We start from the raw sequence: 12,173 nt of genomic DNA, 5'->3' as shown, positions 1-12,173 counted from the left end.
TCGTTGTTACATAGTTGACTGATGCTGAGAATATTATAGCTAAGTTCATCAACTAGGTAGGCTTCATCTATATCACATGTCGAGCTTAAAGGAACTTTTCCAACACCAATAACATTTCCTTTGGATTTGTCACCAAAAATAACTGTTCCTCCATCTAGCTTGGTGACTGATTTGAATAGATGTTTGTCACCCGTCATATGTTCTTGAACATGCGCTGTCGATATACCATTTTCCTTTTCGATTCTTCTTGCAGTGTTCCTGCAAAACAAGATTACTCATTTTTAGGTACCCAAGCCTGCTTGGGTCCTGAATGGTTAGATATCTGAGTGTTAGTTTGATTTGAAGATTTTGGTCTCCAGACCCATCTCCTGTTGTTTTTGAACCTGCAATGATTTGCGGTGTAACCTCTTTTACCACAATAGGAGCAGGATGAGCTGTTAGAGTTACCAGTACTACTTTCAGCTCTAATTCTGTTCCTGCAATTATTAGTACTATGGCCATTTTTACCACAAAAAGAACAAGCAATTTTCTTCTTGTGATGAGCAGTCTGATTTGACTTGACTGGACTGAGACTCGTGGTCTTTTGCAAGCCATTCAATCGAAGCTTGAGTTCATTTACTTCATCTTGAAGCATATCACGCTCAATTTCGCACACTTCTAGTTTCAAGGCCCAGTCTTTCTCCTCTCTCTCTTTTTCTCTCTTGGTTCTTCTGAGCTCATTTACTACTCTTTCTATGTCTGCAAGAACAATATTAACAAATTCTTGAATTTCATAACAATTAGGGCATAAAGGAGTATGTACCTCACTAGTTCCTTCATCTGACATTGAACGAGGTTCTCTTGAGTCGTCTTTCTCATCATTGTTGTCTGCCATTAGTCCAAGTTCTCCTGAATCTTCATTGTCACTTAGAGCCATGAAACATATGTTAGCAATTTCCTCGTGATCAGATTCTTCCTCATCACTCCATGCTCCGAAAGCTTCCTTCTTTTGCATGTTTCTGCTAAGCTTCTTCTTTAGTTCCGAACAGTCAGCTTGAATATGATAAAACTTTCCACATTCGTAACACATTCCATCATTTTTATCTGCTTTTTCTTCTTCTTCTTCTTCTTCTTCTTCTTCTTCTTCTTCTTCTTCTTCTTCTTCTTCTTCTTCTTCTTCTTCTTCTTCTGGTTCAGTCACAGTTGCCTTGAAAGCAGCAATTTTCTTCTTCTCTTGAATTTGTCTATCAAGATGAGTTTTCTCAAAAGCAATTAGATCACCTCTGAGCTCATCATAGGAAATTTTGTCCAGATCTTGACATTCCAACGCAATGACCTTTGGCCGCCAAATTGTAGGTAAGATTCTGAGGATCTTTCTAACCTGTTCGCCACTTTTAATAGGTCTTCCAAATGATTTGAGGTCTCCAAGTATTTTGCTGAACCTGGAAAATATTTCTTCTACAGATTCACCATCCTTCATTTGAAATAACTCATAGACCCGAACCAAGAGGTTTATCCTAGTCTCTTTCACTTTGTTGGTTCCTTCGTAAGTGACTTCCAGTTTGTCCCATATTTCTTTTGCAGTTTCGCATCTTGATATCTTTTCATATTCTTCTCCACTGATAGCATTGTACAATAGATTTTTTGCTTTTGCATTAACAATGATGACAATAGCTTGTTCATCAGTGTAATCACCCAAGTCAAGAGGATCAGTAGATACGATGACTTGACCGTTTGCATCCTTCTTGGGAGGAATTGAAAGATTTCCCTTTTTGATCACACGCCATACTTTGATTTTATATGATATAGTATACGTTTCCATGCGAACTTTCCAGTGAGAGAAATGCTGACCGTTGAAGTAAGGAGGTCGAACCTGAGAGGTTCCTTCTTGAAAGAGAGCACCAACAATAGTATTGGATCCCATGATCTTTTCCTCACTAGCGATTAGGCAAGATTGTGAGCCTTGCTCTGATACCAATTGAACGTACAAGGGGGAGGGGTGAATTGTTGACTATTTAAAAATTAGTCGACTAACACAAGTATTAGTTAACTGATCACAATGCAGAATGAAAGTAAGCAGTAAATAAGAGTAAATAACACGCAGCGATTTATACTGGTTCGGTACCGTTGTGGTACTTACATCCAGTTTTCCTTGGGTCACAAGGGTTCCCTTAAGATCTTTGAAAATATTACAACACAGATAGTTTTAACGTGTTCACCACCAACGAACAGTATCACACCTTGAGTTCTGAGTAATTGGCACAACTCTCTTTTGTGTTCTAGATCTTTCTATCTTTTGAGACACTAATAACTAAAGATTACAGTGTTTGAACTAAGAAGTAGACGGACTTAGAATACAATGTATGTAGTTGCGCAAGTCTTCTTCTTGAAAGTATCAACCTTCCTATATGAGAGAAAAGAGCCGTTGAGTCTTCAACGAAATCAGAGGCACGAGATCTTTGAAAAGGGTTTTGACCCAAGGGGTGCCTCTTCGAATCCTGCTCTTTGAAGAGTCCAGATTCGATTGTAACTTTCCTTGTCACAGCTTGAATTAAGGAGCCATTTACGCCTAGAGTGAGCTTAATTCTGGACACAGAATAATTGCTGGCGAGCTTCTTGATTTGACTATCCATGATTGGCAATCTGAGTTCCTTTGATTGAGGACGAATAAATTTGCTTCTCTTGATTGGCCATTGATGTAGTAACAACATCTTCATTCGAATCCTGATTGATTATTATTTGCTATTTCGAATCCTGTAGCAATCACATCTTGCTGAGCATCTCTATTCTTTCCTTTTTGTTAGTCCTGCAAATATAACATAAGATAATATTGTCATCATTGAAACTTAAACTTAAACCTATCAAATTGCTCCTTGTTTGGCCATAGATTTTGGCTTCTTTTTTTCTAATTTTTTTGAAAACATTGTTTGTTTCAATTTTTTTCAAGTTCCCAAAAACTGATTTAGGGTATGATCACAAAACTTCAATTTTTTTCAAATAAAATGCATGTCCAAACACAATTTCAACCTTCAAAAATTATTTTTCGACACAACTTCAAAAATTCTTTTTCATATTTCAACCAAATTTATATCCGAACGTTAGATTGTAAATTGAAAATTTACAAAAAGCTATCATTTGATTTGGCTGAGTTGTCAAGATTCTTTCTGTCCCAAACTTTTGCATTAACAATATAAAACTATGAATCCTTCGTGTTTATTTATTCAAAGACGTGGCAAGGTACGCGGATCTTGCCAACTCTTGGTAATAATCATAATGATGGTTGTCTCCCAAAATGGTGGTTACCCTTTATTAATACAGAGTACTAATAAAATGGTACTTGCAATTTGACAGAGTACTATCTTTTATTTTTTCAGGATATTATCTTATGGAAGCAAAATGAAAAGTTATACGTATATTTAAGGGCTCAACTTTCTGTTGTTTGATTTGAGCAGATAATCCCAAAATACACATAAAATTCTTATTTGATACTTCCCCCTAAGCTCTTGAAACATTCCAAAGGTTATAACGTTTGTAGTAGAAGTTCTTCCGTAGTCATGTTTTACCATTTTGCTACCATTCCCCCTCCCCCTCCCCCTCCCCCTCCCCCTATATAGATCCCAATTTCTGCAATTTATTTTTCTACGGATATAGAAAGGGAAAAGGAACCTATCAGCATATCTTTTAGTGAACTACTAGAGATCTTTTTTCTGTTGCGGAAACCGAATATATAGAGAGTGATTAAATCACAACTACTATATCTAAAGGTAGCTAATAAATAGTAAATGAGACAATAATAAAAAGAACACCAGAAATTAATGAGGTTCGGCAAAATTTGATTTTTGCGCATTCCTCGGACACAATCAACTCAAACTTTATTTCACTCCAAAAATACAAGTGAAATACTACAAGAGAGAAAGAAGATTCAAATGCCTTAGGAGATAAGAAGGCAAGTTAGAGATGATTTCAAATGAACAAAACCCTTGCTATTTATAGAAGAGAAATTATCTTAATAATATCATGCATGACATCATATTAAGTGTGAACATGCAATGTAAATGCATAAAAAATGTATCTACCAATTTCTTCCTAAAAGGAGGCTTCAAATGTTCACACTAGTTCACATTAATCTTGTCAAAATTCAACAAATCTCCACCTTGGCAAGATTCCACTTTTACAATTTTTTTTTACTGATAAATTTTGATTGTGTCTTCAACTTCAATCTTCAAAGTTCAACAATGTTGATCAAGTTCAAACAATGTTGAAACTTGATCGCAGTCACTACTTTTGTTAGCATATCGGCAGGGTTGTCTGTAGTCCGAATTTTCTACACCATGTCTCCACCTTCTTCTATAATATCTCGTACAAAGCGATATCGAACATCAATGTGCTTCGTCCTTGCATGATAAACTTGGTTCTTTGCTAATTGGATAGCACTCTGACTATCACAAAATAGTGTGATGCTTTCTTGACCAATACCAAGATCTCTAAGCAACCCTTGAAGCCAAATTGTCTCCTTTACAGCCTCTGTAATTTCCATGTACTCTACTTCAGTAGTAGACAAAGCAACCGTTGACTGCAAAGTAGACTTCCAACTAACTGGTGCATTTACAAAAGTGAACAGTAGTTGATCTACGCTTGTCCAAATCACCCGCATAATCGGAGTCATAATATCCAACTAGATACTGACTATCTTCTTGCTCAAAAATCAATCAAACATCTACAATATTACAAATATACCGTAGAATCCATTTCACAGCTTGTCAATGCTCCTTTCCTGGATCATGCATATACCTGCTTACAACTCCGATAGCATGTGAAATATCAGTTCTAGTGCAAACCATTTCATACATCAAGCTACCAACGGCATTCGCATATGGCACTCTTGACATATACTCTCGTTCAGCTACATTCATTGGCGACATAATAACACTAAGCTTAAAGTGAGGAGCAAGAGGAGTGCTAACCAACTTCGTATTCTCATTCATGCCAAATCGATCTATTACTTTATTCAAGTATTCTTTTTGCGATAGATAGAGTTTCTTTGAATGTCTATCTCTTTTTATCTCCACGCCAAGAATTTTCTTTGCCTCACCTAAATCCTTCATCTCAAACTCCTTTCTTAGTTGAATCTTCAACTTCTCAATTTCCTCTTAACTTTTGGAAGCTATCAACATATCATCAACGTATAGGAGAAGATATATGAAGGATCCATCTTTAAACCTGCGCAAATACACACAATGATCATATTTGCTTCTTCTGTACTTTTGCCGCAACATAAACTTGTCAAATCGTTTGTACCATTGTCTAGAAGATTGTTTCAATCCGTACAATGATTTTTCAAGTTTGCACACCATATTTTCCTTTTCAGCAACTTTGAATCATTCTGGCTGAGTCATATAGATTTTCTCTTCCAAATCTCCATGTAAAAATGCAGTTTTTACATCTAACTGAACTAGTTCCAAATTCAACTGTGCTACCAAAGCCAACAAAACTCTAATGGAGGAGTGTTTCACGACTGGAGAAAATACCTCATTGTAATCAATTCCCTCCTTTTGAGCGTACCCTTTGGCCACCAATCTTGCTTTGTAGCGAATATCTTCTTGGTTAGGAAATCCTTATTTCTTTGCAAATACCTATTTACACCCAATTGCTTTCTTGCCCTTCGGGAGATTGGCTAATTTTCATGTGCAATTCTGATGAAGGGACTGCATTTCTTCATTCATGGCAATCCTCCACTTATCTTCTTCAGAACTTTGGACTATGTCTTTATAAGTGGTAGGAACACCATCAGCTACAATTGAGGTTGCACAAGCCACCGTCTCTATGAGACGAACATGTTTCTTTATTGTTCTTTTTTGGCTTGCTGGTTGCTATTGATTCAAGTTGTTGTTGGGGTTCCTGAGTTGGAACCTCCCATTCCACTGACTCTTCTTCCAGGGAAAAATCTTCTATCGTTTCCTCATTTTCTCCCTGTGTTGGGAAAATTAATTTTCCCTCAAACTCCACCTGCTTTGAAGCACCATCAGTTTATTTGACATCTTCAACTGTCACCTTATCTGTTATGGCAGATTCATCAAAGGTAACATCTCTGCTGAATATAATTTTTCTTGTATCTGGACACCATAATTGGTATCCTTTGACTCCAGAAGTAATCCCCATAAATATAGCTTTCTTTGCTCTCGGATCCAATTTTGACTCTTTCACATGATAGTATGCAATTGAGCCAAACACATGTAAAAAATTATAATCTTCAGCAGGTTTTCCATACCATTTTTCAAATGGTGTCTTGCCACCAATAGCGGCAGATGGTAGACGATTAATGAGGTGGCATGCATATGCTATTGCCTCAGCCCAAAATTCTTTGCCCAAGCCAGCATTGAACAACATACACCGAACCTTCTCCAGCAAAGTCCGGTTCATGCGTTCTGCCACTCCATTCTGTTGTGGTGTATTTCTGACAGTGAAATGTCTCAAAATTCCATCATCTTCACAAATCTTATTGTAAAGATCCTTTTTGTATTCTCCACCGTTATCTGTGCGGAGATACTTTATCTTTCTGCCTGTTTGAATCTCTATCATCGCCTTCCATTTTAGAAGAATTCCTAGTACCTCATCTTTGGTTTTCATAGTATACACCCACACTCTTCGAGAAAAGTCATTAATAAAGGTTACAAAATAGTGTTTCCCACATAATGAAGGTGTTTTGGAAGCACCCCAAACATCAGAGTGAATATAATCCAAAATACCTTTAGTATTATGGATAGTTGTTCCAAATTTAACCCTTGTCTGTTTCCCCTTGACACAATGCTCACAAAACTCCAAATTGCAAGTCTTTACTTTTTTTAACAATCCTTGATCTGATAAATTTTTCAAGGATTTTCTTCCAGCATGTCCCAAGCGCATGTGCCATAGCTTGGTTGTTTTTGCCTCATTGTCATCACTGGATGTCACTGTTGCTGTCCCAATAACTGTACTATCGTGATAGTGGTACATGTTATTATTTCGCCGAATTCCCTTCATTACCACTAGTGCACTAGAGTATATTCTCATTACCCCATTTTCTGCAACGACTTTGAGCCCCTTTGACTCTAGGGCTCCTACAGAAATGAGATTTTTCTTCAATTTCGGTACGTATCAAACATCTGTTAATATTCTGATCAATCCATCATGGTTCCTTAATTGGATTGAACCAATACCATATGCGATAAGAGGATTATTATTTGCGGTGTGAATAACTCCACATTCTCCTTCTTGAAAATCAACGAACTAGTCCTTGTTAGGACACATATGATAGCTACAAGCTGAATCCATCAGCCATATGTCAGATGGTTTGAATGGCTCAGTTGCAATTAGTGAGAAATCAGAGTCGTCACAATCAGCTACATTTGAATCCATGACAACCTTCCCATTGTTAGGTTTGGCCTTGTTTTTCAACTTTGGACAATCTTTCTTCAGTGCCCCTTTTTTCGGCAAAAAACGCATTCATCTTTGCTGGGTCTGGATCTTGACTTGGATCTTCCTTTCTTCGTTCTCATATGATTTTGAGAACGAACTCTCACGACCAGTGCTTCTCCTTCTCCACTCTTTTGTTTTTCTCTCTTTCTTTGTTCATAGTTGTATAAGGCAGAACAAACTTCCTTGAGAGACACTTCATCATTCCTATGAAGTAGAGAAGTTTCGAGGTGCTCGTACTCATCGGGAAGTGAACTTAATAACATTAAGGCCATATATCCATCACTAAAAGTCACGTCCATATTCTGCAAATCTGTCGCCAACTTATTAAAGCTGGTGATATGATCATTCATTGTAGTACCAGGAAAATATGTGAAGTGTAACAGTCTTTTTTTATGTAAAGTTTATTTTGACTATTTTTCTTCAAGAATTTATCCTCCAACGCATTCCATAATTTACTTGCAGAAGTTTCTTTTGTGTATGGATACTTCTGTTCTCTTGCGAGGTAAGATCGAATGGTACCACAAGCAACGCGGTTGATAATCTTCCAATCTCCTTCTCCGATATTGTCTGGTTTCTTTTCTTCTATGACAATATCTAGCCATTGTTGAAAAAGGAAATCAAGAACCTCAGCTTGCCACATCCCGAAATGTCCTGACCCGTCAAAAATTTTAACTGCAAATTTTGCATTTGACATAATTCTTGTCATAAGCGAAGATGCCAACGACGTATTACTGACACCCAATGTGGACTCTTCATTTTTATTATCTCTCATTTTGCTACAGATACTATTTATTTGCTGACAGTACAAAACACCAAAGTAATTCTTTTTTGATGTGGAAGTTCAGACTATGCTGCAATCACAGAGCATATTAAGATATAACCTTGGCTCTGATACTAATTATTGCATAAGCCGAATATATAGAGAGTGATTAAATCACAACTATTATATTTAAAGGTAGCTAATAAATAGTAAATGAGATAATAATAAAAAATACCAAAAATTAACGAGGTTCGGCAAAATTTAATTTTTGCCTAGTCCTCGGACACAATCAACTCAAACTTTATTTTACTCCAAAAATACAAGTGAAATACTACAAGAGAGAAAGAAGATTCAAATGCCTTAGGAGATAAGAAAGCAAGTTAGAGATGATTTCAAATGAACAAAATCCTTGCTATTTATAGAAGAGAAATGACCTTAATAATGTCATGCATGATATCATATTAAGTGTGAACATGCAATGTAAATACATGAAAAATGCATCTACCAATTTTTTCCTATAAGGAGGCTTCAAATGTTCACACTAGTTCACATTAATCTTGTCAAAATTCTAACACTTTCAATAATTCCCTTTAAGAAAATTGTATTTGTGTATGCAATCAATTTGTTGGCTAGTGTATGTGATGGTGTCATGGAGGCATACCACAAACATCGCCTAGATAAGCGTTGAAATTAAAATGGCGAGCACGAGTGTCATTTATAGTTGTCAAGATTCTTTTTGTCCACAACGAGAAGAGAAGTTCACAAATAGTATCAGTATGGAAATTTTTTTTATTTAGACGAAACCATACCAAATTAATGCAACAATCTCCAACCTGACATATTTATGAACAACAATCTGCAACGCCAGTCTAGCCGGAACAGCTTCAGCAACAAAGGCATGATGCGCTACGACCCATTGGCTGATGTAAATTATATAATGATTTGGGGAAAGTGGTAAAGAAGAAGGTATGAGAGAGATCGTCTGAATTGGTAGTTATTGTGTGAATTTTTGATGTGTTCTTTCCGTGAGTGTCATAGGTCGGGGTGAAGTGGTGATGGAGTAATAGTGGTCAATCTATATGGTGCTTTTGAGAGGGAGAGAGGGAGAGAGAATCAATTATTATAATAGTAATGATCAATTTAGCGGGATGGGGATGACGGCAGAAAAAAGAAATTTGGACTATTTCGTAATATTCAAAGGCAAATTGGGGTCATTTTACATAGTTTAAGAACCAATTTGACCTGTTCTGCCTTTTATAAAAGACTAACATATTGGAAAACATTTGCTCTTAATTTTGATTAGACGTTTGTGCCACCATTAAAGATCTCTTATCGAATGAAAAGCAAAATAAACAAGACACTCTTTCAGCTCTTGGTAATATGGATGAAATTTCTGGCTATCTAACCTCTAGTAGGAAGTCCAAAAAGACGATTCAAAAGATACTTAAAAGTTTGAAGAGTATAATATAGGAAAATACCTGCGCATTAAAAAAGCCTGAACCATTGGCTGTTGTTGGAGAATTGCAGGTTGTCCAGTCAGTCACTCTAGGATTATTTAAGGCCTTGTTGTCCTATATCAATGGAACCGGATCTCAATCAAGCAGTTGGTCATTGTTGTCCAAGATTAAGCCCTCAAAAGATAGGAAGTCGATGAATTTGACAATGTTGATGCTGCTTTGTGCTTACTTCTTAGTCAAAATAAGACTAGCCAATACGAAGAATTGCAGAATCAGCTCTGACATATAAGGCAACTATTGAGGTTCTTGATGATAGGTTCCGTATACGTTCAAAATCGAGTTTGCCCTTCGTATGACTAATCGAGATTGGAAAATGATAGACCAAGTTTCGGCCTCGTGTAGAATCGAGCCATAATGCGGAGTTGGGTCGCCGTACTCGTGATCCAGAAACCGATCAAAATCGAGATCGGCCAAGATCGAGATCGAGCAAGATCGAGACCGGTCACGATCGAGATCGGCCAAGATCGAGATCGAACAAGTTAGGGACCGATCAAGATCGAGACCGGACTCAATTAAGGAGAGCTTATCGAGCAAAAAAAGCAGAAAACCGAAATATCCGCAATTGGGCGAGAATCTCGCCGGAAATCCCGGCGCATATCAAGGAAAGGCCAATTAATTAATCTATCATGGGATTCCTTCTGTATTTTAATTATATTCAAATAGGACTTCCCTACTATATAAAGGGTTGTCTAATCATTTGTAAGGGGGATTCATTCATACAAGAAAAAGCAATACACTGCCTTATTTTAGCTCTCAATACCTTGTTACTCTATTCATACATTAGCAGAATTTTCACTTGGTTGGAGAGTAATCTAACTCGAAAGCTAAAGCTAGAGCTAATTGATCCGTTTAGTTTGCATTTATTTCTTTTACAGTTAATTTTGATATTCATTTATATATTTTCTCAATTTGTACCAAGTTATACTACGTATCATTAGAACCGCGTACAAATTCAATTGTTATCCATTTTTCGGGTAAACAGTTTGGCTCCCACCGTGGAGCATAGGATAATAGTGGTTATTTGATACAAATCTCTATAAAACACACTATTTTATGTTTGTTCTTGGAAGTATCTTTGATTTCAGGCTAAAAATGAAGAATTCTCAATTAATACCCCTACATATCGACAACGAATCTGGCCATCAAGGGAAAAATAACAACGGAACGCCCATGGATGAAAGGCCCCCCGCTGACCCCATTGAAACTCGGGCCGTGGATCCGATTGATGTTAATTCTCATATGGCCATCGAAGCGAACCAACATTCCGATCCCGAAAACAGCATCCATGGTAGAACCCGATCTGCAGTTCGAAATACCTAAAATATTAGAGAAGACGGGATCAACCTGCGTATGATATTCAAAATGCTGCAAGCTCAACAGGTGGCGATAGCTCAGTTGCAGAACCAAACCCTGGCACCGAGCAGGGCTGAGCCCGGTCAACCCCAAGAAGTCACCCACAGAACGAGGCCAGTTGTGATAAGGTCAAATGAACAAGAATCGGGGACTAACCCCGAAATTATAAAGATGCTCGAGGAACTGACAAAACGGATAGAATCAGGGGTAAAGAGGATCGAGGCAAAAGACAAGAAAGTGGAAACTTATAACTCCATGGTTGATCAGATCCCGGGGCACAACCAATATTGAAGGGTTTAGATTCCAAAAGTTCGTACAAAAGCCTTTCCCCCCGAGTGCAGCTCCCAAACCGATCCCCAAGAAGTTCTGCATGCCCGAGATTCCTAAGTATAATGGAACAACCGACCCCAACGAGCATGTTGATCTCGGCCAAACCCACACCACAATTAATAAGTGAGGCGGTCGATGCAATAATAAACCCAACGAAGGTCGGGATCGAATCCACAGGGAGTTAGAATATGGGATTAGGTGTATATCTAAGTTAAGTACAAGTTTTGGCTCAAATTACACTTCTACAAATTTGATTGGTGTTCTACTTCTACTTTCCTCTATTGTTTGCAAGTATAAAACTAAGGACAATATTTTTGGTTTTGAGTTTTTTAAATGATTAAAAGGGACTAGGGTCGTGACTTCTACCTAGGTGGTTATCTAATGGGTTGTAAACTCCAGGACAAATTTGATTAGTTGGGGTCGTGATGTAGCAATCACATCCGGGTACTCACTCTATACCTCTCGGTAGTTTGAGTGATTTTGCCCAATTTGGCTTTCTCAAGTCCAATTGGGTATTTGCACAATACAAGTGATATTAGCTCAAGTCGGGTATTACTATCTCTAGGTTTAACCCTTTAATTGGGGCTATCAATTTCTTGTTAGCCAAGTTTTCCTAGACTTAGTCTCTCTTTCTCAAGTAGAGGCTAAGTCAAATAGGCATGAATCAATATTTGCAACCATTGATTCTAGGGTTCAATCATGAACAAGGCTAAATATCACTAACCCAATCAAAAATAAGCCCTAAATTAAACACCCATCAAATACACATACTAGGGTTG

The 12,173-nt window shown here is 37.4% G+C and overlaps 1 protein-coding gene and 1 long non-coding RNA gene across 2 annotated transcripts; both read right to left on the bottom strand.

Annotated features, from left to right (window-relative positions):
- Nucleotides 1-271: 271 nt before the first annotated feature.
- On the bottom strand, nucleotides 272-1,903 carry LOC138907076 (uncharacterized). The gene has a single exon (XM_070197169.1). The coding sequence runs from the start codon at nucleotides 1,901-1,903 to the stop codon at nucleotides 272-274; it is 1,632 nt and encodes a 543-aa protein (XP_070053270.1).
- A 222-nt stretch (nucleotides 1,904-2,125) lies between these two features.
- On the bottom strand, nucleotides 2,126-9,297 carry LOC117277955 (uncharacterized). Its single transcript, XR_004508273.2, has 2 exons — nucleotides 9,004-9,297; nucleotides 2,126-2,785 (listed from the first exon to the last, which is right to left on the bottom strand). It is a non-coding gene; the product is annotated as an uncharacterized lncRNA (long non-coding RNA).
- Between the last annotated feature and the right edge of the window lie 2,876 nt (nucleotides 9,298-12,173).

Source organism: Nicotiana tomentosiformis, chromosome 1 (assembly GCF_000390325.3).
Source record: "Nicotiana tomentosiformis chromosome 1, ASM39032v3, whole genome shotgun sequence".
Lineage (NCBI taxonomy): Eukaryota > Viridiplantae > Streptophyta > Magnoliopsida > Solanales > Solanaceae > Nicotiana > Nicotiana tomentosiformis.
Note: the sequence above shows the minus strand (reverse complement) of the source record. Positions and strands in the feature narration are given on the sequence as shown.